At 49.5% G+C, this 24,514-nt stretch overlaps 13 protein-coding genes and 1 non-coding gene across 14 annotated transcripts; 8 read left to right on the forward strand and 6 right to left on the reverse strand.

Moving 5' to 3' along the window:
• The first annotated feature begins 56 nt into the window (after positions 1-56).
• Positions 57-1,922, forward strand: ASPBRDRAFT_42370 (acetamidase/formamidase family protein). The gene is made up of 5 exons (XM_067624789.1): positions 57-334; positions 403-421; positions 491-779; positions 858-1,137; positions 1,195-1,922. The coding sequence occupies exons 1-5, from the start codon at positions 260-262 to the stop codon at positions 1,774-1,776; spliced, it is 1,245 nt and encodes a 414-aa protein (XP_067479890.1). The 5' UTR covers positions 57-259; the 3' UTR covers positions 1,777-1,922.
• A 211-nt stretch (positions 1,923-2,133) lies between these two features.
• ASPBRDRAFT_195326 (uncharacterized protein) lies at positions 2,134-3,906 on the reverse strand (the record flags this gene model as incomplete). Its single annotated transcript, XM_067620851.1, has 4 exons — positions 2,134-2,382; positions 2,442-2,546; positions 2,593-3,794; positions 3,843-3,906. The coding sequence occupies 4 exons, from the start codon at positions 3,904-3,906 to the stop codon at positions 2,134-2,136; spliced, it is 1,620 nt and encodes a 539-aa protein (XP_067479891.1).
• A 1,537-nt stretch (positions 3,907-5,443) lies between these two features.
• On the reverse strand, positions 5,444-5,514 carry ASPBRDRAFT_t141. The gene has a single exon. It is a non-coding gene; the product is annotated as a tRNA-Gly (tRNA).
• An 807-nt stretch (positions 5,515-6,321) lies between these two features.
• On the forward strand, positions 6,322-6,774 carry ASPBRDRAFT_29581 (nuclear transport factor 2 family protein; the record flags this gene model as incomplete). The annotated part of the gene is made up of 1 exon (XM_067622677.1): positions 6,322-6,774. The coding sequence occupies one exon, from the start codon at positions 6,322-6,324 to the stop codon at positions 6,772-6,774; it is 453 nt and encodes a 150-aa protein (XP_067479892.1).
• A 258-nt stretch (positions 6,775-7,032) lies between these two features.
• ASPBRDRAFT_29582 (putative MFS transporter) lies at positions 7,033-8,988 on the reverse strand (the record flags this gene model as incomplete). Its single annotated transcript, XM_067622678.1, has 7 exons — positions 7,033-7,272; positions 7,326-7,584; positions 7,633-8,108; positions 8,166-8,321; positions 8,372-8,734; positions 8,792-8,880; positions 8,931-8,988. 7 exons carry the CDS (start codon positions 8,986-8,988, stop codon positions 7,033-7,035), a joined length of 1,641 nt encoding a protein of 546 aa, XP_067479893.1.
• A 179-nt stretch (positions 8,989-9,167) lies between these two features.
• On the forward strand, positions 9,168-9,576 carry ASPBRDRAFT_42373 (uncharacterized protein). The gene is made up of 2 exons (XM_067624790.1): positions 9,168-9,231; positions 9,287-9,576. The coding sequence occupies exon 2, from the start codon at positions 9,365-9,367 to the stop codon at positions 9,524-9,526; it is 162 nt and encodes a 53-aa protein (XP_067479894.1). The 5' UTR covers positions 9,168-9,231; positions 9,287-9,364; the 3' UTR covers positions 9,527-9,576.
• Positions 9,577-9,737: 161 nt separating this feature from the next.
• ASPBRDRAFT_42374 (NAD(P)/FAD-dependent oxidoreductase) lies at positions 9,738-11,406 on the forward strand. Its single transcript, XM_067624791.1, has 2 exons — positions 9,738-10,113; positions 10,169-11,406. Exons 1-2 carry the CDS (start codon positions 9,921-9,923, stop codon positions 11,305-11,307), a joined length of 1,332 nt encoding a protein of 443 aa, XP_067479895.1. The 5' UTR covers positions 9,738-9,920; the 3' UTR covers positions 11,308-11,406.
• Positions 11,407-12,659: 1,253 nt separating this feature from the next.
• Positions 12,660-14,537, forward strand: ASPBRDRAFT_548344 (uncharacterized protein). The gene is made up of 5 exons (XM_067627302.1): positions 12,660-12,766; positions 12,837-12,904; positions 12,981-12,990; positions 13,051-13,137; positions 13,247-14,537. Exons 1-5 carry the CDS (start codon positions 12,751-12,753, stop codon positions 14,185-14,187), a joined length of 1,122 nt encoding a protein of 373 aa, XP_067479896.1. The 5' UTR covers positions 12,660-12,750; the 3' UTR covers positions 14,188-14,537.
• Positions 14,538-14,886: 349 nt separating this feature from the next.
• On the reverse strand, positions 14,887-15,783 carry ASPBRDRAFT_29585 (D-aminoacyl-tRNA deacylase; the record flags this gene model as incomplete). Its single annotated transcript, XM_067622681.1, has 4 exons — positions 14,887-15,326; positions 15,396-15,438; positions 15,540-15,718; positions 15,777-15,783. The coding sequence occupies 4 exons, from the start codon at positions 15,781-15,783 to the stop codon at positions 14,887-14,889; spliced, it is 669 nt and encodes a 222-aa protein (XP_067479897.1).
• Positions 15,784-15,868: 85 nt separating this feature from the next.
• On the reverse strand, positions 15,869-16,860 carry ASPBRDRAFT_548427 (uncharacterized protein). Its single transcript, XM_067627303.1, has 3 exons — positions 16,721-16,860; positions 15,964-16,570; positions 15,869-15,880 (listed from the first exon to the last, which is right to left on the reverse strand). Exon 2 carries the CDS (start codon positions 16,416-16,418, stop codon positions 16,038-16,040), a length of 381 nt encoding a protein of 126 aa, XP_067479898.1. The 5' UTR covers positions 16,419-16,570; positions 16,721-16,860; the 3' UTR covers positions 15,869-15,880; positions 15,964-16,037.
• On the forward strand, positions 16,433-18,409 carry ASPBRDRAFT_195332 (uncharacterized protein; the record flags this gene model as incomplete). The annotated part of the gene is made up of 3 exons (XM_067620852.1): positions 16,433-16,687; positions 16,759-18,290; positions 18,349-18,409. 3 exons carry the CDS (start codon positions 16,433-16,435, stop codon positions 18,407-18,409), a joined length of 1,848 nt encoding a protein of 615 aa, XP_067479899.1.
• Positions 18,410-20,419: 2,010 nt separating this feature from the next.
• Positions 20,420-21,230, reverse strand: ASPBRDRAFT_548651 (uncharacterized protein). Its single transcript, XM_067627306.1, has one exon. It carries the CDS (start codon positions 20,936-20,938, stop codon positions 20,501-20,503), a length of 438 nt encoding a protein of 145 aa, XP_067479900.1. The 5' UTR covers positions 20,939-21,230; the 3' UTR covers positions 20,420-20,500.
• Positions 21,231-21,387: 157 nt separating this feature from the next.
• On the forward strand, positions 21,388-22,604 carry ASPBRDRAFT_42379 (C2H2-type zinc finger protein). Its single transcript, XM_067624792.1, has 3 exons — positions 21,388-21,519; positions 21,630-22,015; positions 22,073-22,604. Exons 1-3 carry the CDS (start codon positions 21,499-21,501, stop codon positions 22,308-22,310), a joined length of 645 nt encoding a protein of 214 aa, XP_067479901.1. The 5' UTR covers positions 21,388-21,498; the 3' UTR covers positions 22,311-22,604.
• A 1,311-nt stretch (positions 22,605-23,915) lies between these two features.
• On the forward strand, positions 23,916-24,290 carry ASPBRDRAFT_124754 (MGMT family protein; the record flags this gene model as incomplete). Its single annotated transcript, XM_067617728.1, has 1 exon — positions 23,916-24,290. One exon carries the CDS (start codon positions 23,916-23,918, stop codon positions 24,288-24,290), a length of 375 nt encoding a protein of 124 aa, XP_067479902.1.
• Positions 24,291-24,514: the final 224 nt, after the last annotated feature.

Here is a 24,514-nt window from a genome sequence, read left to right on the forward strand (position 1 = left end):
GGGGACATTTCCGTAAATCTTATTCGATCTTGCGATAAACAAAGTTGAACCACTTTCGTGAGGGGAAGTTTCGGGGTGCCATGGATTGAGGGGTTGGTTACATTTGTTCAGTTGATTTGGTAGTTCTTAAGGGGTGTTTCCCCATCCCAGATTGAGGCGAAGCGTTCCATCTCCTCTTTTCATTACCCGTTCATCTATCCATCCATCATTTAGTACCACAAGCAACAACATCATCATCAACAACATCAGAGAATCCACCATGGGCCACAAGAAGATCCGCACTGCCCTCTCCGTCGATCTGAACAAACCAGCCTGGGAGCAGCCCGGTCTGCACGTAAGTCTTCATACACAGTATAGTTACAACCCAGCAGTAGGTAGCACTAACATTCATCTCTGTTATAGAACAGATGGCATCCAGACGGTAATACTCCTTCCTCACCCTCCCTCCACACACTAATCACCACTCTAACAAGATGTAAAATACATATAGTCCCCTCCTACGCCAAAATCGCCAACAACGAAGTGGTCAAAATCGAATGTCTCGACTGGACCGGCGGCCAGATCAAAAATAATGACTCCGCCGACGACGTCAAAAACGTCGACCTCACGCAGATTCACTACCTCTCTGGTCCATTTGAGATTGAGACCGCAGAGCCGGGCGATGTCCTCCTCGTGGAGATTCAGGATGTTCAGCCCTTTGAGGATCAACCTTGGGGGTTTACCGGTGTGTTTGAGAAGGGGAATGGGGGTGGGTTTTTGGATGAGATTTATCCGGATGCGTATGACTATCCTTCCTCTTCTTTCCAACTCGGTATGTATGAGTGATAGAGAATAACTAATGGAGTAAATGTGTGTAGGGCGAAAGCAATCTGGGACTTCGAAGGCATCTTCTGCTCCTCGCGACACATCCCGCACGTCCGATTCGCAGGGCTCATTCACCCCGGTATACTGGGGTGCGCCCCATCGGCTGAGGTGCTAGCGGAGTGGAATCGTCGCGAGGGCGAGCTCATCGCTGCGAATAGTACTCTCGGACGGGACGTTGCGAAGCCTCCGGAGCCGAAGAATGCGCATGCCGGTAGTGCAACGGACGAGGAGTTGAAGGCGAAGATAGCGAGGGAGGGCGCGAGAACTATTCCTGTATTTCTCCCCCTAAATCCCCCTCTATAACATCATCCAATACTAACAAGAATCAAGGGCCGTCCCGAACACGGCGGCAACTGCGACATCAAGAACCTCTCCCGAGGCTCCAAAATCTACCTTCCGGTCCACGTCCCAGGGGCCAAATTCTCCGTCGGCGACTTACACTTCAGCCAAGGCGACGGGGAGATCTCCTTCTGCGGAGCGATCGAAATGGCAGGGATAATCACGCTCAAGTTCACCGTCCTAAAATCCGGTATGGAGAAAATGGGCATGAAGTCTCCAATTTTCCACCCCGGTCCTGTGGAACCTCAGTTCGGTCCCGGGAGATATCTCACGTTTGAGGGGTTCTCGGTGGATGAGAATGGCAAGCAGCATTATCTGGATGCGACGGTTGCGTATAGACAGACGTGTTTGAGGGTGATTGAGTATTTGAGACGGTATGGGTATAGTGACTATCAGATTTATCTGTTGTTGAGTTGTGCGCCGGTGCAGGGTCATATTGCGGGCTTGGTGGATATTCCTAATGCGTGTACGACTTTGGGGGTGCCGATGGATATTTTTGATTTTGACGTTAGGCCTGAGGCGGAGGTCGTGAGGTTGGATATGGGGAGTTGTGCGTTTACTTCGAAGGAGTAGGTCGATGTACGTGGGTGGGTAGTTGGTGTTTGGGTTGGGGTTGTGGAGCGGAAGGGGATAAGGGAAGGAGTATGTGGTGTTGGAGGATGTATTGGGGAAGCTTGGGTGATTGTCTGTACAGTGTGTGTATGGATACAGAGAATATCTCACTGGAACTTTACGAAGTTCATGTCCAATGGAATTCGGCCGAGTAGGAATATGATCTGAGAAGTCTACAGCGCTAGATCTAAAGCTTAGTACAGTGTCCATAACTAGAATTTAGTGAACGAGCCAATGAACTACTACTTTGCGAATGATCCTGTCTGTATGTAGTAATGTGATAGCCAGCTTCGTACGCCAACTGGAACAACTTGCATGTTATACTGCCCGATTATCACTCTGACTTTCTGCCATCTTCCGATAAATTGATGCAGTAGCAATCCGCGCCCTCTTGCCCCAGAGCAACAGGGGAATTGGGATTGAGTATATGAAAAAAGCCACGACTGCAATCAGAATGTGAAGGTTCTGCATGCCCATTCCATTGACCCAAGGCGTCAAAGTGAAGAGAACAATGACAGAAAACACATTTCGCATGAAGACTACACCGACCAAAGTATCACCAACGATCTGTTATGATACTGTCTTAGCATTCCGGATATAGCCATGGGGGAATACAATGTACTCACATCCTGATAGCAATCCATAAGATAGGACAGTGAGATACCGCCGCTGCACGAAAGGACAAATCCAAAGATACCATAGCCAACTGCTAGTACAACCCAGTGAGCACCCTTTGAGATATGTTAGCTCGTTCCTAGAGAGGTAGGAGAAACATACATAAGCAAGCCCAAGGCCAAACATCAGTATCGATCCTGGACCCAAGGCAATAATAGGGAGCGAGAGCCAAAGACGCATCTCAGGCTCGTAAATGCCGTTGTTTCTCTTTGACAACCAAAGGATAGACTTGTCACTCAGATAACCCGAAATGGGAAAGCCTAACAGGCTTCCAATGAATGGAGCAACATTCATCAAGCCGATGCCGACTGAAGTAAAGTTGTACGGCGGAAGGAGCATATAGGTCGCTTGGAGCGATGTCATGACTGCAAACCAGCATAGGGTGGAGCCGTATGTAAGTGCAGTATATGTCACTGCTGGGAAGGTAAACAATATAACAACCGGCTGCCACACATGAGGCCATATAGCTTCATCGGATGGTGTGAAGAGAGCCATTCTCTGAAGGTAGGTCTTTGGCTCACGTCGAGGCTGCAGTGTAGCACATCTTTCCACAGATTGAGTGGCATCCTTCTTGTCGACAGATGAAGATCTGCCCTTATGCTTTCGGGAGTATTCAGATTCCTGCACGCCAGATGGATGTACATCTGGAATAACTTCCTGGGCGTCCAAAACTGGAAGAAACTTGGATTCCTTGAAAAGAAAAATCACACAAAGCAGGATAACGGCGAAGAAGATCACGCACCACCACCATGTCCACCGCCAGCCCTGGGATTCCACAACGTATCCCGAGGCGACGGGTCCTAGAAACGCTCCGACTGACTGAAAGAGAACGAACAAACCGTTCATTGTGGCATGTTGGTGGACGAAGAAAAGATCTGCTACAGTCATTTGTACAATGATCTCGCTGATAGCACCACCCAGGCCAGAAATCAGCATCGCTCCGATGTAGTCACCGAAGGTATAGACCTTGGCATTCCACACACTTGCAGCCAGTTGCAACGCTGAGGCGAAGATATAGATAGGGCGACGGCCATATTTACGAGCGAGGGGAAGCAGGAAGAAGCATCCGACAGCCAGACCACCATAGTTGATTGCCGTGCCGGCATTGAGCTGGTCTACCGTGAAGCCAAGCTCTGTTTCCATGGGACCCCATGCGGTAAAGCCGATGTCCAGCTCCACGAAGGTAAAGAGGACGAACAGGCTGACGAGAGTATAGTTGAGAGTCTTCCGTGCTTTGGTCCAATTCAGGGGATCATCCGGGTCGTCTGAAGGTGTAGGAAAGAGGAGCACATTGCTGCCATGAACTGTCCGTAGTCAGTTCTGTGCATACACTCATCAGGAAGGTCTCTTACTATCTTCGAGGGTGACTGTGCCAGGAGCCCAGTTGAGCATCTGCTCACGCTGATCATCCGCCATTCCAAAGTTGATGTGAAGATAGATTCTATTCCCCGTTCTGATACAGCCACCGAAGCATGGAACAGACAGGTTTTATCATACTAGTCACATCCTGCATTTTCTTATCCGTTGCACGCCTCTCATTGCATTGACCTTCCGGGATGAAGCTTATCTTTCGGGAATGCAGAAGAGCGATCAGAGATAACAGCCCGTTGAAGTACTTGATGCGGGGTTGCCAAGCGGAAGAAAACAAGTCATTATTTGGTGTCTATCATAGTGCATCATGATAGTCCGATCACAACGTGGCATCTCGTCATAAGAAGCGACTGGATAGCGACTGGATAGCGGCGTGAAGAAGGCCGTCTGGCAAGGCGCAAGGAGTAGTTCCGGCATTTGGGAAGGGTCTCAATGCCGTTGAGACCTTGGGGCCCAGGAAGACGGAAGACCTTCAGATGCAAGTTGACAGTATCTGATGCAGATACGTACAGAGTATAGATGCACGGACTGTGAGTCTTACTCGATAAAGAAAGTCCTGCCGACCGATGCTCTACTCGGGAGGCCCGCATGACCATCCGAGATACAGATGCATGCATACCGGTGCATGACAGGTGATGGCTAATCAATTCGCTGTTAGAGCCAGAAAATGAGAAAGCTTGCCATTTTTCGTACCATATAGAAGTTATGATTCAAACCATGTAACATTCCTTGATGACCTTGTCAACTATCGGCGCCGTCCGGGGGCGCTCCTTATCTTTGAGGCGAGTTAGGATACTGCAGTAGTGTCAACACAACCCAACAACATGATTATTAGCCAACTTCATACAGATAATCGCACGAAATTTCCCATAAATCATAACCTTGCCCAATATGCGAGACCATAGGGTGGCGTTCTAGCATGACTGTTAACTTGCCATTGCCTCTCTAGTGGCCTCCATAGGGCCGGTTAGCATAATTGACGGACTGAATGGTAGGAGCAAAATGCTTATGACATAGAACATCCATCTTGTCTCTAGTTACCCTTGCGCAATAAAGATCCTTGCATATATTTCAAGTCAATGCTAGGCTACCAAGCCCTACCAGTGGCTGGTTGAGGCATTCTTAATCAATAGCCATGAACACATTTGTATTTAGGCCTCATCAGGCGGGTGATTATCTGGTCAGGTACTTAAGAGATGGACGGCGTTATGTTGACACTGTACCTCGGCATGATAACGCTGTCGCACTCTAGTCCATGCCGCCTGGACCAGGATGCATTCAAATGCGCATTCACCTAGTTCATTGGGCAGCAGTTATATATGTTGGAGCTAGGAGGGAAAAGGAAATCCGAAGAGACACTATTACTCCGGTTCTCGCTCTACAGAGAAGCTCCTTCGCATGGAGGAGATAATAAATGGAAGATGGCCGTTCCCCTGAGGGGATGCCAACAATGACGACACTTACATAAAGCACGGAAATGATGGGTACAACAACATTAAGTAGGATTTCCGTTACATGTGTTTCAAGACAACAGCGGAGCAAAATGAGGACGGCATGGGAAAGTGCAAAAAGAAAAAGAGAATGCATCATCCGTGAATCGAACACGGGCCTCATCGATGGCAACGATGAATTCTACCACTAGACCAATGATGCTGACGCTGCAAACCACTGCGTTATCTGATTCGCTGCTTGTATTTTCCGTCTCAATATTAACCCAAGCGCTAAGCTTGTCAATATTCTGCATACCTAAAGGTACGGCGTTGGCTGGTGCACGAGTAGTTGAAGTATACAGCATTCATAGTATTTTGCCTTTTTTCTACAAACCTATGATGTCCTTCTATGCCTCCTATCCTCAATCAATATCCTAATTATCTTTACCTGAGAGGTTTGATGAAATACGAACGATTATATTGTAGTTGTCATTATGGCGACCATAAGAATCATGATGAGTCTTGCCCAAGCACCAATGATATCTTAAGCCAAAACTGGCCGGATACTTTAGTAAGTACTCATGCGCGGAATGGTGCTTTATCAGCAGAGATAATCATGATTCATGGCCCCTTGTACAGATTTGTATTGATGGTATACACTCGTGTGTTTTCTACAGGACTACCACTACTAAGAATCATAGTTGAGTATTGCATGGTATCTCTCCTTCCGAATGAACTACCCCTATACAACTAGCAGGTAAACACCCAGCGGCACCAAGCAAACCATTATAAATCAACCATGATCCAACACTCTAACATACCAATCAGCTTCCTCAAAGTAGTTCCTCGTCATAATGAGTGAGAATGATGACCATCAATTATCGCCATATATAAATACTTTTTACCTAAATCCCACCTACACAATAATCAACAGCTACCAGAACCATCAACCACCCCTACTATTTACCATATCCCTCAGATCGGCGCACACCTCACATTCACCCACCACTATATCTATTTCATCGAAACAATGACCGACACTACTACCTCCAATGAAACCCTCCTCGCCGCCAAATCCTGGCTCCAAGACTACCACTCACTCGGCGACCAACTCAACCCCGACATTGCGGTTCCCAAATTCTACGCCCCAGACTGCGAGATGAGATTCCCAGGACACCCTCCAATCATTGGTCAAGAAGCAATCATCAATTTCTTCAAGGAGCAGTCCACGATACTGGCGAGTATGAAGCATACGATTGGTCATGTGGATGTCTTGCCCGATCGTATCTATCAGGAGGCGACTATTGAGTACGTTTTGAAGGGCGACGAGGAGAGGAAGGTGGTTAGTGTTCAGGGTTTGGCGATCTTTGGGAAGAGGGTGGATGAGGATCAGATGAGGTTTTTCACGGTGTATTTGGATACGAATCCATTGTTGGAGAGAGTTAAGGTTATTAGTGCTGCGAATGGTGGAGGAGAGCAGTGAGACCAGAAGGTAGTGTAGGTGTGTTGGGCGTGTTGTGGAAGTGGTTAATTAGATAATGGATGATGATGTGAGCTGATTATGTGAATGGCCTAGGCTTTAGAGTGTCCGAAATGTGTTCATTAACGATTGCTATATTTATGTAGCATGTTTTTGCTTGTTGGTGAAGCTATAAGGTGTATAAGCAGATAAAAATACACCTCCCGTAGACACAATACATTCAATCATCAAGGTCATTCAGATAGATATCAGCCATATCCCTCACTGACGTCCTGTTTCGGCCAAAAACTTCTCATACCGAGGCTTGCATTTCCGCCGCCACTCCTTGCCCCAGATGATCATCGGAGCACCCGCAGCCATGGAAAGGACAACCATGATGCCATAGAAGGTAAAGGTCCAGCCGTAGTTGGTGCCATCGATGAAATCCTGCACTGTGAAGGAGATCACAAAGTTGATTATTGATGAGCAGCATGCCAGTACAATAACTAGCTCACCAGATATCTAAATCCAGAGGGTTAGCCATCATGTACAGGATGTGGATGCAAAAGGCCTACCTGTTCGAAACACTCCATTGCGTAGGCGGTTGCGATACTGGTGGCGGAGACCTGCTGAGCAATCATGCAACACAGACCAACTGCAATGGACATCCAGTGTAGGCCCTCGGTAGCACCCCAGCCGTAGACAAAATATCCAACCGCTGCAAGTACAAGGGGAATCGAATACGTCCATAAGCGCATCTCGGGCTCCTTATAACCCTTGTTGCGACGTGCTAAGAAGACGACAACCCAATCTGACAGTGATCCGATACCCATGCTGTCACAAGTCAGCATTTCTCATGAGGGTATCAGCGAGGATACATACCCAAGAAAGTTACCAACTAGTGCTGCCAAGAAAATTAGGCCAGCAGAACCAGCGCTCCAGTTGTAAGGTGCCTCCGTCATGATCTCAGAGATGGTATTAAACGAGACAATACCTGCAGTGCAGCCAAACGCAAATTGGATACCAGCTAGAAGAATATTGGGAAATGCGAAGAGAAAGAACGGGCGCCGAAAGTACTGGTACCAGGTTGTTTTGTCGTCTTCGAAGTAGTGCACTGGAGACATTTTTTGGAGGTAGGTTCGCGGAGGCATGTCAATCTCTCCGACAGTACGGCTTTCCACCACGGACATCGGCGGTTCATCCTTAGTGTCTTTTTCCTTTGTAGTCGGGGTATCAGATGGAGTGCGGGCAGTCTCGTCCTCGGTTTTCGTGGCTCGCTGGGGTGTATCACCCGAAAAGCGATACCTCGGGAACATCGTGTCATCAAAAGTAAAGATGAACAGAAGAATCAGGACAGCCTATAAATATTTAGCTGTCTGATTGCAGCGGAGTAATTGGGGTACGAGGTCACTGACACATGCTATGGACACGATGGGCATACTCCATCTCCAGCCAATGCCGTCAGAAATATAACCGCCACAGATCAGCCCAATGATCGACCCAAGTTGCTGGAAGAAGATGTAGATCGACAACATTCGGCCGCGCTCATGAGTGAAGAATACGTCGAAAATCTATGCCCTGGTTAGTGTTCGGAAATGAGCATCTTAGGAACGTAGCATACAGTCAGCTGGATCAAAGCTTGATAGGCCGCAGTTCCGATCCCGTTGACCACCATCATAATGTAATACTGCGCAACGCCCTCATAAAAACCACCCCAGATACCACTTCCGAGCACGAAAAGCAAACTGAGTATATAGACAATCTTGCGTCCAAACCTCATGGCTGTGGGGATCCAGATAATATTGAAGAAACCCAACATAAGATAGTTGAGAGCGGAGCCACCGTTCATATTGTTCAGGCTCACACCGGTTTGGTCGGATATCGTTGTCCATGCCGCACCCCAATTGTTCTCCCCAAATGAGTTGACGCATGCATACATGGAGATCAAGAAGAGAGTCCAGTATTTCTTGTAGAGAGGCCAATTCTAGAAAGGATCAGCATGAGCATTAGTAGCAGGGGTCTTGACTCATTTGCTACCCACCAGGGGATCAGCTGAAAAAGATGTAGGCTGAGGAATAAGTAGGACATCTTGCTTTCCAGCATGAGCTACGTCTCTCAACCTCCCCGTTGCTGAGTTCGAAGTCAGTAACTATCAAGTGTGGCTTATAGGAGGAGCCTACCATCGACCAGGTACACTGTTCCTGGAACATCTGTATCTATAACATCGGAGCGAGCCATGTTGACTGTGTGAGTCAATCTGGAAACAAAACGGAAGCCATGAGGGGGGGAGTGAAGCGTCTTTTTAAGGCTGATTAAGACTACTAGTGGTCACCACCATGCTAGACCTGCATACGAGCTCGTCGAAGTATATACAGCCCTTCAGGATCCCTTTTTGGGGTCCGATTGGATGGCAACCCCGAGCGTATCAGCATGGTCAAGCACGATAACAGGGGATGATCATTTGCCTCCTCTCGTCCGCCACTGCTCTCGTAGAAGTCAACGGCAAAAGAACTCAAACCGGCTGAATGGAGCATACCCGAGGTGATAAGGTAGGGGTGGAGACGGAGAGACATCAAAACATCACGAAGATAACCAGTCTCAGATAAGTTCAGCCATGGAGGAAGCTCCAAACGAAAGGTTATCTGGGCGGTTGATATCGATTAAGCCTGCCGAGGCGGAGGAAAATGCGGAGAAGCTGCATGGTTTCGCTGGTTCGACATGGCTCGAAGTCGGTATCATCCGCATGCAAGTGGATCATTACTGTAGGCGACCTTGATAGCGTCGAGGGAAATATCCCGGACGATCATTGACGCGAGTATCTCCAGCAAATCTGGGGTCATGAATGGAAGATGGATGAGGAGACCGAATGATAGGGAGACCTCAAGGAAGGTCCAACCGGGACGCTAATCTAGATCGGGATCCCCGCCACGGACACTATTCTGTCACTCTGTGAACTGGTCTGAAGTTGCTTCCATCTCAGCGGGACTATGGACTCCGGATGAAGGCCCAGCCAGGTCCTCATTGTGCCCAATGCTGGCAGTTAGTCGGCACTTGGTGGATACCGTCTGATGTAAGGGTTCCGTTGAAATACGACCTCGGTGCCCGTCCAAATCACGGTCACTGCCAGAACTTAGTTCCTCACTTAGAGCCAGATTACGATAACGGTCACTATGGCGCCTTCCACGGTAACCCATGATTCTACTATCCTCGTGGTGGGAGCGGGTGTATGGGGTTGTTCTACTGCTCTGCATTTGGCTCGCCGCGGATACAAGCATGTCACAGTCCTCGACCCTTACACGATCCCATCCGCAATCGCAGCCGGCAATGATATCAATAAGATCATGGAACACAAAGAGCCCAAAGGTATGCCTACACCGTCCAGATAAAGCCCATCATTTGACCCTAACAACTCCAAAAGCAGGCGAAGAAAGTCCGCGCAGCATTGCGTTCGCGACGTGCACTCGTGCCGCTCTAAAAGCCTGGCGGACGGATCCTGTTTTCAAGCAGTACTTCCATGAGACCGGTGTTATAGTATCCGGTCATACCCCGGCACTCATTGAGCACATCCGCAAAGACGAAATCGAGTCATCGGATGCAGAATTTGTCGAGTTGAAGACGGCAGAAGACTTCCAAAAGACGATGCCTCCGGGTGTCCTCACTGGCGAGTTTCCCGGCTGGAAGGGCTGGTTGAACAAGTCGGGTGCCGGATGGATTCATGCCAAGAAAGCCATGATTTCTGCGTACACTGAAGCCAAGCGTCTTGGGGTTAACTTCATCACTGGGTCTCCCCAAGGGAACGTCGTATCATTAGTATACGAGAATGGGGATGTGGTTGGAGCCAAAACCTCCGATGGAGTCATCCATCGAGCAGATCAAACCATTCTGGCAGCTGGTGCAGGAAGTGACCGTCTCCTGGACTTTAAGAAACAGCTGCGTCCTACCGCCTGGACGCTCTCTCATATCCAGATGACCCCAGAGGAGGCTAAGCTGTACAAGAATCTACCCGTGCTGTTCAATATTGCAAAGGGGTTCTTCATGGAGCCTGATGAGGATAAGCACGAACTCAAGATTTGCGACGAGCATCCTGGATACTGTAACTTTATTCCGGACCCGGCGAGATCCGGCGAGATCAGAAGCATTCCCTTTGCGAAGCATCAAATTCCCCTTGAGGCCGAAGCTCGCGTCAAGGATTTTCTGCGGGATACGATGCCACATCTGGCCGACCGTCCGCTAGTGTTCGCCCGTATCTGCTGGGATGCTGACACGGTAGACCGCGCCTTTTTGATCGACAAACATCCTGACCACCCTTCACTGCTGGTCGCTGTGGGAGCGTCTGGAAACGGAGCTATGCAAATGCCCACTATTGGAGGGTTCATTGTGGATGCCCTGGAGGGTCACCTACAGGATGAGCTGAAACATGTCGTTCGGTGGAGGCCAGAGACAGCGGTCGATAGGGACTGGGAGTCGACACAGAACCGTTTCGGAGGACCAAATGCGGTTATGGATTTCCAGAAGGTTGGCGAAACCGAATGGACTAAGATCAAGAGTCGGTTATAGATGAGCGGTCATGTATAAGAACGGAATGTAAATAATGATACTGTCATGAAATATTGATTTGTGCTTATACCTTTCTAAACTACCTTTCTCCTTGGGAACTTGTGATCATTGCTTGGTAGCTTGATACCTAGATAGTATGGTAACTAAATAGTAGTTCATAGTATCATAGCCTGTTATGCCGTTGTTGATGTTGTTGTTGCCTACCTTTCCAAGCCCACACATGATAGCTACCTTGCGCTAATTTAGCTGGACTGCCTTGGTGATCGAGATAATACTAAGTACCTTGCAGCTGTACTAATATAGTCGCTGCAGTATGCCTGATGCCCTGTAGATGCATGAGAGAATTACAAGTCCGGATTCTTAAATTCTCCAGCGCAGAAGACAAATGGAAGACTAGCTTCTTCATGCAAAACCAAGAACAAGAAAACAACTTGTAAATGGCTAAGTAACCCCCTTAGAATCAAGGAGCGGGCCCTCGGATCTCAAGTGTTTCACAAGGCTAGTACACGGCGCCGCAGTGAGTGAGTCACTGACGCCTACAATAGCTGCATTAATTCAGAACGTCCATACTGGTGAATCACTCAAGCCGAGGAGAAACTTTCTCTTTGAAAGAGCCAAGATCTGAGTGGAGTACGGGGAATTGGTGAAGCGGACTCCAAGTCAGCCCATAGCTTTTGTCCCCAAAAAATGCTGGGATCTCATAAGACATGATCCTTGCTATAGCAACAAATCTAGCCCATGGTTAGGCAGAACCATACTATACTAAACCTGGATCGTATAGGCATCAGCAACACTCCGATAGGATGGTTTGCTGGTAGCTAGTGGCTACTAATTGGGTTGAGCAACTTCCTGCGAGCGAATGATCACTGGACGGTCTGCACCATCGCTTCAACGCAGTATATGACAATGAGACTTTGCAATTTCAAGTCGGATAGTATTCCAACAATGGAATAATGCGTTACTGTAAATTGCAGCGTGAATAATATCCTTGTACACTATTGTTGATCATAAGGTAATCGAGGCAGGGAACGGGAGAAGCCGTCCTGAACATGGCGTTGCCCCAGACTGGAAGGCCGATGCTCCACTGGAGATGAACGGATGGTAGATCTTAGATCGCTCGAATCCAAATCCCAGATTTAAAGCGCCTGCTAGAGACAAAAAAGCCCAGGGGTAGTGATGGGGGAAGTAATGGTAGACATTCCGCGGAAGGAAGCGGCCGGGCACCGGGGAAGAACATGCGATGGAAGCTTCTTGAAGCATCGCAGCCAAAGGCTGGTCCAGCCCACTTCCTCTCCTCTTTACCTCGTTCACCTCCGCACGTTAGCTCTTCCTCCTCCCTCAACTTCTCTCACTTGATTCATCCCTGTTCCTACAGCTTCTCCCTTCGTGTAACCCTTCGTCTCTACCTTCCTTCTCACTTATCAACTCCTTCTAACCGCCACCATGGCCGACTCTGAGCGTACGTCCGATTCTTTGAAAGCGGGGAGAGCAACCTCAGCAGCAGAATACTGATTGCGCTTCACTCATAGGCCGCCCCCGTGTTTTCTTCGACATCCAGATCGGTAAACAGAAGACCGGTCGCATTGCTCTTGAACTGGTATGTTCACATCCTTCCTGTCCAGCATTAACCTGTCGTGCTTGATCCAGTCTCACTAACTACCCCGCCTACGTAGTTCAACGATGGTACCGTGCAGTCTCTCCTGTAAAGAGATTACGCGCATATTCCTAACTCTGGGCAAATAGTCGTTCCTAAGACCGCGGAGAATTTCCGGGCTCTGTCCACTGGCGAGAAGGGCATGGGCAAGCAGGGCAAGCCATTGCACTTCAAAGGTACGGTGATCCAACTCGGCGGCTTCAATTTTTCCTTCCCCTCCCCCGCTCCGGCGGGGCCGTGTACACAAAATCACCAGAACGTCGCTAAACTGAACCCACTGAATAGGCTCCATCTTCCACCGTGTGATCAAGCAGTTCATGATCCAGGGTGGTGACTTCACCGCGTTCAACGGCACGGGCGGCGAGTCGATCTATGGCGAGAAATTCCCCGACGAGAACTTCGACCTTAAGCATGACCGTCCCTTCCTTCTCTCGATGGCCAACTCCGGCCCCGGCACCAACGGCAGTCAGTTCTTCATCACAACCGTGCCCACCCCCCACCTGGATGGCAAGCACGTTGTCTTCGGTGAGGTGATCAACGGAAAGAGCGTTGTCCGCAAGATCGAGAACATGTCTACCCAGGCCGACAAGCCCACCACCGACGTCACTATCGTCGACTGCGGAGAGCTCACCGGCGAGGATTACGAAAATGCCGACAAGCAGATTCCCGACGCGACTGGCGATCCGTATGAGGACTTCCCCGATGACCACCAGGGCGAGGAGCTGAGCGCCCCTGTCTGCTTTAAGATCGCGTCTGAGCTCAAGAACTTCGGAAACACCGCTTTCAAGAGCGGAAACCTGACCCTGGGTCTCGAGAAGTACCAGAAGGGTTTGCGTTATCTCAACGAGTTCCCTGAGCCGGACGAGCAGGACCCCAAGGATCTGGACCCCCAGATGAAGGCGCTCCGCTTCACCTTGCACTCGAACTCATCCTTGCTTGCCAACAAGCTTAGCCAGTTCAAGAATGCCCAGACCTGGGCTACTTATGCCCTCGAAACGGCTGCTGCTGCCAACGCCAAGGATGCCGACAAGGCCAAGGCTTACTACCGCCGCGCGGTGGCCTACAGCGGTCTGAAGGAGGAGGACGAGGCTCTCAAGGATCTCCAAGAGGCTTCTAAGCTGGCCCCAGGTGATGCTGGCATTACCAACGAGATTGCCCGAGTCAAGAAGGCCGTCAAGGACCGTCAGGCTCGCGAGAGGGCTACCGCCCAGAAGTTCTTCTCATGAAGAGACCAACGTCATGATTCATGATTGCATGATTTTAATTTTCCCATTTCTTAAAATCCCCGGCCTTGGATGAAAAGTGAGAACTCAGTCTAATCTCTCTTACAACCATTGCATTGGATTGGTGCACAATAGGAATTTTTTTCAAAAGACCTTACTCATCCTCATCGGTTATGCAATGACGTACGGGCTTTGCGCTTCGGTTCGAGGTGGCTTTTAGCGTCCACTAGGCTAGGCGGTTCAGCAGACCAGAGCACTCTGTACATTAGAAAGGAATCGAGTCAGTAGGTAAGGTAGCGTTTTGCGCTGCGGAACCAGGTCGATGAACATATCTTTGGATCTATATTCGATATTCGTAGGCTTCTAACGGTTTGTGGTAGTGGCACATGACCTGGTCACTTGTCCTACACGACCTCTAAGAAAGTAACTTCCTTGCCTGCCAGATCTTGGGCCTATCGCATACACGCAGGTGATACACCATATGCTTACGAAGACTGTTGGAAAAATATAGGGTTTTACACCAAATACCCGTACAAGTGATACAGTATGTAGCGACTGAAATTCAGACCCGTCTATGCCTCGCATCTATTGATTGGTATCACAAAGTATATACAATTTGACAAGGAGTAGGTGGTCATAGCCACAATTTCTTTTCCAACCTCAAGGGAATCAATGCATTCAGTCATCCATTCATCCATTATTTCACTCCATCAACTCCGCAGGCAACTTGAACTCGAACGTCTGCGGCTTCCCATCCTCTTGGCCGGGCGTTTGTTCCTTTTTCTCCTTCTTCGGTAATTGCGTATTAATCTCGATCGTAACCTGACAACAAGAAAAGAACACAGAACAGTTAGCACATGATTCAGATTTTTTGCAGTAGGATGTAGCAGGAAGAGGAGAAGGCAAGAGCATTACCACCGCATCTTCACTGCGGTAATCTACACCCACCGGCCCGTCGTTTTTCAGTTCGACCTCCATCATCGCCTGGAAGACCCCGTTCTTCACCCGTTCGGGCTTGTACGAGTCGCTCAACCGCTGAATGAAGTAGTCATACAGCTTGCGCGCGGTCTCCACGTCGGCGGCTTCATGGAAGTCGGGCTTGTTGCCCTTTTTCAAATGGCCATAGAGTGTAAATTGGGATACTAGATAGTTCGTTCAGACTTAGTGGGTGGGTTCTTGACTTGGGTTGATTTGGGTGAAGTTGCGCATACCGCAGAGGATCTCTCCATTTATATCCTGCACGTTCTTCTTCCACTGGTTGTTGACAAAGGTGGTTAGATATAGTTGATTGTTCGTTCCGCGAGAACTTGTGGGAGAGGGGTATAATGGTTGTATGTGTCTCGTGGCATGCGTACCGATTTATCGTTCTCGTCGGGCCATAGCTTGGCCTTTAAAATCCGTCCGATCATTGAGTCGGCGTCCTTCTCGGTATCATCTTTTCCTACGCCGGCGAGGACGAGGATGCCTTGTCCGATCGAGGAGATGAGGTGGCCATCCACGGTGACCGAGGCGGACTTGACTCGTTGTAGAACGGCTGGAGGCGACGCATATTAGTTACTGGGTTATGGTCGGGCGGAAATTGCATTGCGCACCTTTCATGGTGATGTGTGGTGAGGCCTATGAGGGCTTGAGGAGTAGGGCAGCGTGCGTTGGAGAAGTAGGACTCTGAAGACCGTCGGAATTATTGTTGCGCTTTCTATGAAATGGGGTCGTCAGTCACTTGATGATCAACGGACGGACCAAATGCGGCGGGATACTGAAAACGGGAAGCACACAGACCAAATAATCTCAGGACATTAGCGGAACCGGAGACAGATGTAAAGCATCCTGTAAGGGCTAGATCATCGACATGTTCAGTCAGATCCACAGCAACGTGAGCAACTGTGCGAATATGGCTGAATCTCGATCATGGTTCGCCTCCGCCCTAAGTTGGGACGGGCATGAATGTGAGTGCTTGTGAACGCTTGTGACCGCCTACCACTTTGGGCCTCTATCCCAGCTTCTGGACGACCAGACAAAGTATCAGGAGATTCACTCGTCTGAAGAGCTTCGCAGATACAGACACGCTCGCGCGCGTTTGGTGTTGAGAGTTGCCTCGCGACGCGTTCTCGTAGATTTATTCTTTTCTTTACATACGCACTCATCTCCCTCTGTTCCATTCCTCCTAATCCCCTCCCGCATCCTCCTGCTACCAGGTATCCTGACCAGCCTTCGAGATTTACCGACCTGTGCATGGTGACTCGCAGCCATGACGTCCCGGAAGACGCAGCAGGAGATTGATAAGACCTTCAAGAAGGTTGCTGAAGGCATTCAATCATTCGAGGGTATCTATGAGAAGATCCGGTCGACATCGAATATTACGCAACGGGATAAGCTCGAGGAGAACCTGAAACGGGAGATCAAGAAGTTACAACGATATCGTGACCAAATCAAGTCATGGGCATCAGGAAACGAGGTTAAGGACAAGGGGCCGCTGTTAGAGCAGCGCAGGGCCATTGAGACTGTGGGCTTATCCGATCCCTGTTGAAGCGCTTACTCAATGAGGGGCTGCTGCTAACTTGTGTTATCTGATAGTGCATGGAACAGTTCAAGGCGGTAGAGAAGGAGATGAAAACAAAGGCATATTCGAAAGAAGGGTTGTCGGCCGCATCCAGGTTAGATCCTAAAGAGAAGGAGAAGGTCGAGACTTGCGATTTCCTATCGAATATGGTCGACGAGCTGCAACAGAAGATCGAGTCCTTCGAAGCGGAAGAGGAAACGCTTCACATGCAAATGAAGAAGGGCAAGAAGGACGTGGCCAAGACGAATCGTTTATCAGACCTTTCCCGCTTAACAGAGCGCCATAAGTGGCATGTCAATAAACTGGAACTGTTGCTACGGTCGCTGCAGAACGGCAACCTCGAAACGGCTCAGGTGCTGGATATCAAGGAAAGCATCAAGTACTATGTGGAAGATGGGCACAACATTGACTACTCTGGCGAGGATGAAACCTTGTACGACGACCTGAACCTGGACAACGAGGCAGAGGTGCAGTTCGGCATGACAGGGGACAACGATCGAGTATCCTCGCAAGATACCCAATCGATTCAAGACGAAGAGCCGGAAATCAAGCCTAAGGTCAACAAGGGTGAGAGCGCAGGACTTCGAAGGCCATCTGCACAGATGAAGTCCCCTCTACCTGTGTTAGCAACACTTCATCCGTCAGCCTCCACGACTGCCGCCTCAGGCATGAAACCCGCACCACCGCCTACCCGCCTCCCCGGAGAAACACTCAAGTACGCATCCGCTGCCGCTGCAGCTGCTGCAAGTGACAAGAACGGGGTGGGCATTGCACCACTTCCGCCACCTCCAGGTGCAAGCCCCGCTTTCCCGCACGCTGTGCCTGCAAACAAAGCTTCAGCCACTGCCTCGCCGAGTGTTGCATCAGTACAACCCACAAACAAGCCTGCACCAGTGCTCACGATAGCTGCGGAGGACATCACCGGTGTGCGTTCCAAAACACCTTCGGTCAGCCCCAACGTGGCTGCTGCGAGCACATCCTCACAAACAATGGATAAAGTTGAGGCCCCTGCAGCTGCCAAGGAGCAACCTGCGCCAAACGGTGAGGCAACGAGTAAGGAAGAGCCGCAGGAGAGCGAGGAATCGATCTTTCACCTGCCTCCCGGCCTGCAGGATCTTATTCAGTCATTCGAGGTCACGAGGTCCCGTGCGTCAGCAAGCGCAGCCAACGCGTCCCCGTCAGTGCAGCGCATGCTTGCAACATCCCTCGCGAACTGCCCGGAGCCTGCCGATGCGGAGAAGCCTCGTCATTACAAGCCTCAGAACCCTTACAGTACGCCTCTATACTATCCTCAGGAACCGCTTACCATTTTCGATGATCCGCGCCTGTACGAAACCGGACGCATCGACACGGATACGCTGTTCTACCTGTTCTACTACCGACAAGGCAGTTACCAGCAGTATCTAGCGGCCAAGGCGTTGAAGAACCAGAGCTGGCGCTTCCACAAACAGTACCAAACGTGGTTTCAACGTCACGAGGAGCCGAAGACGATCACGGAAGAGTTTGAGCAGGGCACATATCGCTTCTTCGATTATGAAAGTACATGGTGAGTACCCACGCTGACGCCCCGACGACGTACCGAACACAGCTAACAATGCTCGCAGGATGAACCGTCGCAAGGCTGACTTCAAGTTCGTCTACAAGTATCTGGAAGATGAACTGTAATCGGTGATACACAAACATGAGAGGTCTCTTGTACATGGCTGGGTTCGATGAAGATAAGTGGAAAAGTGCCTCGGTCGGTTGGGTTTGGCTTTTCTTTTTAGCAAGGATGCACGGAAATATGGGAGTTCAAGTTCAATCAATGTGTCTATGCAATTGGTATTGTGTTGCCATCTGTTTAACGATCTGTTGTTGTTTCATCCAAGTCTTCGGGGGGGCATGCAGGGACGAGTCTACGCGAGACATGGGAGTTCTGTGCTGTTCTTACATGGTGGCTTATATGGGATGCAGCCATGACTTTAGGTAGTGATGCTTGTTGTTGCCGTACATTGACCATTTGAGATGGAATTATCAAGTTCATAGTACTTGATCAAACCTGGAAACCTGGTTGATTTGTCTGTTGATGTGTTGATCGGTAAAATCGGCAAGGGAATCCCTGTCAAGCGAGCCGGTGCTTGCAGAACGCTCAGAGATAAGTAGACTAACTACACCTGTACTCAGGGATACCCAGGCCAAGAAGATAGGCACAAGCACTTCCCCAGGGGAGTAGGGAATAGGGATGGTATGATGGTGGCTGGAAGATAAGTAACACATCTATCCAATAGTGAAGCCAAGGAAAAAGAATAAAAAATAAAAAATAAAAAACACCAAATAGATTGGAACTGTGTAGTACAAAAGTACGAACTTAATATGTAACTAGTTAGTTAACCCTTTCCCCTTGAAGCTCTCTCTCTCTACTTAGGCGAATAAACAGAAAAAGAAAGGCAAAAACCTCGGTAGCGATCAATCACCTCGTCCGTTAGCTTTTCCCCGTGACACACTTTGAACAGAGAGTTACGGAATAATGTCCTCCGTCCGATGCTCTGTGGATTTGCCCGACAACTGGATGAATTGTCGCGATCCACATGGCACAAAAGTAGTAGGAACTTAAGGAAGAATAGTGGTGTTGGCATCTTTTAGTCTACCAAGTGATGAGAGTGTGGGTTAATGTATGTCTTACCGCCTGCTTGGATGGGAAGGTTATTGTCAGTGTCATTCTTGGCGTCCCAGCCTCTGGCATAATAACTTTTGCCGGTCTCAGGATTGCTTCAGTTTACATTTCAGTACTTTGCTACGGTTTCACTATTTGTCGATAAACCTGATTTTAGTACGTAGGATGGATTAAGTGCACGGTGAATAACTGTGGAGTATTCAGATAGTATTGTGGTGTTGTTGTTGTTGAAGCCAGACCTCAGGCAGCATTCGTAGCAATCATAGCAGGCGGTGAACAGAAACGGACCAAAGCTAAGCCACTTGCGGGTGTTGTGATTGTCAGTCAGTGTGAGTACAAGAATAGATTTGTCTCATCGCGAAGGTGAAGCAAATGAGAGATTATCAGGAGAATATCGCGCAGTCGCCTCACTTGTTGAACCTTCTAATGAATTAATACCTCACGGGAAGGATTGAAGCAATATACTTAGTACCGATATGAGGCATTTTACACATTGCATTGATGAGCTTCATCCTGCCCGCGATGTAACTAGTTACTAACTACCAACTTAGCCGGGGGTGGAGTGGTCATCATCACACTTCACCCCGGTCGCAAGGGGGGGCTGTGCGATAATATTATCCTCACCCCCAAGGTTGTCGTCGTCATAGGGAGCCAGAGTGTCCCAGTCCCTGCTGCTTTTTCCCCAGACAGACGCCGCTTGGCACCAACCGCAAGGCTGTGAATCGCGCACTTGGCGGGTGGAAATGTGTGGGAAGCGTTGACGAAACGCCCGGAAAGCCCGTGCCGATTTGCTCCATCTCCTCGGTCGGTCGGGAGAATAGCTGAAATTCCCGCCCAGCAGGAACAGCCTGCACAGTGCACCCCTATCAGTGTCAAAATCATCCACTCAGGTTGATGGGAATTTCAGCAAGGAATGACAGTCCCGTCAGATCTGCCTCCCTTCTTCCCCCAGAGCCCCAAGATATTGACTTTCAGTCACAAGGTTCTCGTGACGAAACCCGTGGTTCGTACTTTTATTTTGTGTTTTGTGGAGGAGCCGCTCTCTCCGCGACCGTGGATGGCGAGCGATCAATCATAAACTTCAATTGCAAAGGAGAGAAGGATCAGATCTTCTTACTTTTACTACTTTTAATTAATCGGAGCCCTCCGACGAACGGTCCGCGTGCCTTCCAGATCAACGAATGGTTATGTCGGACCACAGACAAGGCGAACAAACGGACGTATTCCCGACTAGGGAATTGGCGCCTTAGGAAGGGGGGAGAAACGGAAAAAGCACATCGGTCATCATCATCGTCATCGTCAGTCTTCGTCCCAGAAAACCTTTCTAGGCCAAAGAGCCAGTAGTTCCAGCACGGCCGACGGGCTCCACCGACTCTTTGTCGTTGTGGGGGATCGCACCCTATGACGATATTGCGGTCTCGCTGTCGTGTCACCGCAGACCCTCGTTCCCGGTCCTTTTCCTTCTTCAGCAGGCCACACAGGCAGTCCGTCTTCCTTGTCTGGCTCGTCTGGCTCCTCTCTCGGCCCGGAGTGGACACCATCGCTGGTTATTTTCCGTCCCAAGACTCGACTTCTTCCAATCACAGCCGTGGAAGCCCTCTAGAAGCCTGGAAGAAGTTTCGAATGCTTCTTCGGCGTTTCTAGCGTCAGCACTAGCCAGGATTGCTTCACTTTCGTGGCTCACCTTCGCCAATGAGCGTCCAGAGCCGGGGGGGCTGTGTGTTGGCTGCGATTCCTCCTGCATTCCCGGCCTCCCCCATCCAATCTGCGCGGACTCCTAGTGGAAGATCATAGGAGCGGGCTCACCTGATGATGTCGCCGTGGGTGCGTTCGTGTTGCTTAGCACCGTCTGGCTTTGGCGGTTTTGGGCTCCATGGTGGAGACCACCGTCCTGGCCTAATGCAAGTGCGACGTATTCCGTAGGTCGACCTGGATCAAAGAATTGAAGAAAAATGTGGTTATAAAAACCCGGGGGCCCAGTCACGATGGCCAGGCAAGTCTTCGATTTTTCTTCCAGAACAATTCGGCCATTGAGCTGCTGGTCCCTGTCCCTCCATTACTTCCTTCCAATTGATTTCACCCCCCAATCCCACACTACATCATGTTTGCCTCCACTGCAATGGTATGTATTTCCCCGATCATCAGGGTCTCGATCCGTCTCCACTCTTCCCTCTCCTCTCTCGTTCGCTCCCTCGCGCGTCACCCCCCAAACTGACCTTTTTCCCGCCGCAGCACCACAACATCCCATCATGCCCTCCTCTAGAACAAAGATCCTATTCGGAAAGCAGTGATGACTCCATGCAATCGGCTTTCGGATATTTCGATAATACCGTGTACACCATGGCAGCCACCGAATTGCCCATGACCCAACCCTCCTTCGAGCCATCCTCCTACGAATCCACCTCCTTCACATCATCCGTCAATTCCTCCCCTTACAACGCCTACTACAACTTCAGTCCTTCTCTCATGTACTCGCCGGAAGCATACTCTTTCCTGCAAACACAAACCCCTCCGATGTCTGTTCCCGGCGGCGAGTGGGTGGCACCGCAATCCACCACTCCCAGCACCGAGGTCGTATACTCTCCGGAAGAGACTTGCGACACATTGGACAACTCCAGGTAAGGCTTTCGCCCTAACAAGAAATTTTCCGACCGTAATCTAATAGACCTGGCCAGACCCGTCAAACCCTTCTCGTGCCGCGACTGCGGCAAGGCGTTCACACGTCCCGCCGACCTGAAACGGCATCACACCAGCGTCCACAACCCCGTGTTTCAGGACTGCCCAGTACAAGAATGCCTGCGCAAGGATGGCAATGGGTTTCCGCGTCGCGACCATTTGATTGAACACCTGCGCTCGTTTCATCACTGGGATGTCCCTAAGCGTCGCACGACCAAGCGGTCGCGAACCGATTAGTGTCATGATGCTTTTACCTTGCCTTATACCCTTTGCGTCATGATGCTGTTGAATATACCCTTCTGTTTGTTGCCGGGTGTTGACCCATGGCACTTTACGTCCGTCTATGTCCGCTATGCTTCTTACGTCTATGCTTATGCTTATGTTTCTTTATGTTGTCGATGACCCACGGACGGTATGGCGTTCCGGACTTCATTACTACTTATTTTCCTTTTGGCATATACCATTTCTTTTGGCCATCTATACACATAGACGTTGTGTACCAGTCACAAGTATATTAATACATTAACTTCAACATGTCACATCGTGCAGCGTCTGTCTACTCAGGAGGAGCATGCCGGTTTCATCAAGAGGCAATGTCAACGGAGCCTACGTAATTCTGCCACGCCTGTGCCGTCGGCAGTCACATCGGGTAGTGGAACAGTAAGATAAGTAGGCCAAACATATCGGCATGTAACCATCCTTATCCCGCAGTAGAAGGCCCACCTCAGACTGTGGCACATTGGCACTCCCCTTGCAAGTATGGATGAAACGCATCTCCCGCCTTTCAATACCCCGATAGGTGAATTGACAAAGTAATTCTGCAACTGTGATAACCGACCCTGGTGCCACTTTTCTTATTGTGGCTGCTGGTGACACCAGAAGCAACGTTGTGCGCCATTACAGTGCCTAACAGCCATGCATCGCGTCATAATCCACCCGGTGCCATCCCGGCGAGTACTGCAATTCTATCATTTTCAAACGCATAAAGAATCATGGATGAGACGAATCAGAAGATGACTAGTTTTCTCCATCCATGGAAGCATGCAGTGCCACATCGGTCAAGAATGGAGGCAGTCATGTGCACGGAACCACCCGATTCGTCAATTCCAGCACAACGTTGCGGAGTCATGTTCCAGACCCTCTCTCGCTCTGCAGTTCTGCATATAAAGAAACGTTTTACCGTAGCATCCAACGGTTGTGCCACCATCTACATTGCATCCATCGAGTACTACTATCCACACCAAAGCACTTTGTTCACGTTTGAGTGATCAAATACCACAAGTATAAAAATAGCTATCTATAATACAAAGGAACAGCAAGCTAACACAACACAAACAGTATCTTGTACCCCTTAATCACGGAACTTAATTCCCTCTCAGACAAAGCAAAGCGGAGCGGGTACCTATTCATCTCATCATCTAAATACTACTTACGACCCAACATCTGCATCCGATAAGGATCACAAACAAACGGGAAAGAACAAAGAAAGTTATCATATCTCACACCCAACACGACATATTCTGTGCTCCGAACTTTATCATCCTTCAATACTAGTCGAACATCAAACAAACAAAGATTTCAGCATCCATTCCTACCCCTGCCTCACTATCTAAATATAACATCCTCACACAAACAACGGCGATCATCAACATCATCCAATCATACAATCATACATTCGACCAAAATACTACATACCAACAGAGAACTGGACCTGTAACCATGGCCTTAGTGACTCGGCTGCAACACCAACCACAGGAGCAACAACGAAAAGCTGCTACACAACCATCCCCACAACCAACAACGACGACAACAACAACAACAATCACGGATATCCAAACAAAGATGATCAAGAAAATAAACACACATCCCACTCTCCCCTCCCACCGACGTAAAATTTACCTCGCCTTGCTTTCCGTCCCCGCAGGCCGCTGGACTACCTACGCCGCGCTTGCTAAGCACATAGGTACCAGTCCACGGGCAGTCGGCGCAGCGATGCGTTTGAACCCGTTTGCACCGGATGTACCCTGTCATCGGGTGCTCGGGGGTAATGGGAAGCTGCTGGTCGGGTACTCCGGTGCTGAGGGGTCAGGAGGGGCAAAGAAAAAGGCGAAGGATGGGGTGGGCATGAAGAGGAGGATGTTGGAGCAGGAAGGAGTCGAGTTTACTACGGAGGGGATGGCGAAGGGGATGTGTTTCGAGGGGTTCTGTTTGGGTTAGTCTGGCTGTCAGTAGAGAGATATGAGGTATGGTGTTTCTCATAGGATGGTTCCTCTGCTTCAAATTGTGAAGATTGGTATATATGGGAGAATGTGTAGGATAGCAAGGCTAGTATCTAGTTGGTCGGTCGGTCTAGGATGAAACTAAGTCACACACCAGTATCTATTGTAATGCTCCCGATTCAAACTAACTACTTTTTCAAACTTGGTTAGTGTGAATATACT

This window comes from Aspergillus brasiliensis (genome assembly GCF_001889945.1).
Source record: "Aspergillus brasiliensis CBS 101740 unplaced genomic scaffold ASPBRscaffold_5, whole genome shotgun sequence".
In the NCBI taxonomy this organism is placed as follows: domain Eukaryota; kingdom Fungi; phylum Ascomycota; class Eurotiomycetes; order Eurotiales; family Aspergillaceae; genus Aspergillus; species Aspergillus brasiliensis.

What these genes read in the sequence shown, in the direction of transcription:
- ASPBRDRAFT_42370 (XM_067624789.1), top strand. Translation starts at nt 260, where the DNA reads ATGGGCCACAAGAAGATCCGCACTGCCCTCTCCGTCGATCTGAACAAA. An exon ending in GATGAGATTTATCCGGATGC is followed by an intron (nt 780 to 857) that starts GTATGACTATCC and finishes AAATGTGTGTAG; the next exon opens with GGCGAAAGCAATCTGGGACT. An exon ending in AGGGCGCGAGAACTATTCCT is followed by an intron (nt 1,138 to 1,194) that starts GTATTTCTCCCC and finishes ACAAGAATCAAG; the next exon opens with GGCCGTCCCGAACACGGCGG.
- ASPBRDRAFT_42373 (XM_067624790.1), top strand. Translation starts at nt 9,365, where the DNA reads ATGGAGGAAGCTCCAAACGAAAGGTTATCTGGGCGGTTGATATCGATT.
- ASPBRDRAFT_42374 (XM_067624791.1), top strand. Translation starts at nt 9,921, where the DNA reads ATGGCGCCTTCCACGGTAACCCATGATTCTACTATCCTCGTGGTGGGA. An exon ending in GGAACACAAAGAGCCCAAAG is followed by an intron (nt 10,114 to 10,168) that starts GTATGCCTACAC and finishes CAACTCCAAAAG; the next exon opens with CAGGCGAAGAAAGTCCGCGC.
- ASPBRDRAFT_548344 (XM_067627302.1), top strand. An exon ending in CAAGCCATTGCACTTCAAAG is followed by an intron (nt 13,138 to 13,246) that starts GTACGGTGATCC and finishes CCCACTGAATAG; the next exon opens with GCTCCATCTTCCACCGTGTG.
- ASPBRDRAFT_548427 (XM_067627303.1), bottom strand. Translation starts at nt 16,418, where the DNA reads ATGCACAGGTCGGTAAATCTCGAAGGCTGGTCAGGATACCTGGTAGCA.
- ASPBRDRAFT_548651 (XM_067627306.1), bottom strand. Translation starts at nt 20,938, where the DNA reads ATGGTGTCCACTCCGGGCCGAGAGAGGAGCCAGACGAGCCAGACAAGG.
- ASPBRDRAFT_42379 (XM_067624792.1), top strand. Translation starts at nt 21,499, where the DNA reads ATGTTTGCCTCCACTGCAATG. An exon ending in TGTTTGCCTCCACTGCAATG is followed by an intron (nt 21,520 to 21,629) that starts GTATGTATTTCC and finishes TTCCCGCCGCAG; the next exon opens with CACCACAACATCCCATCATG. An exon ending in GACACATTGGACAACTCCAG is followed by an intron (nt 22,016 to 22,072) that starts GTAAGGCTTTCG and finishes AGACCTGGCCAG; the next exon opens with ACCCGTCAAACCCTTCTCGT.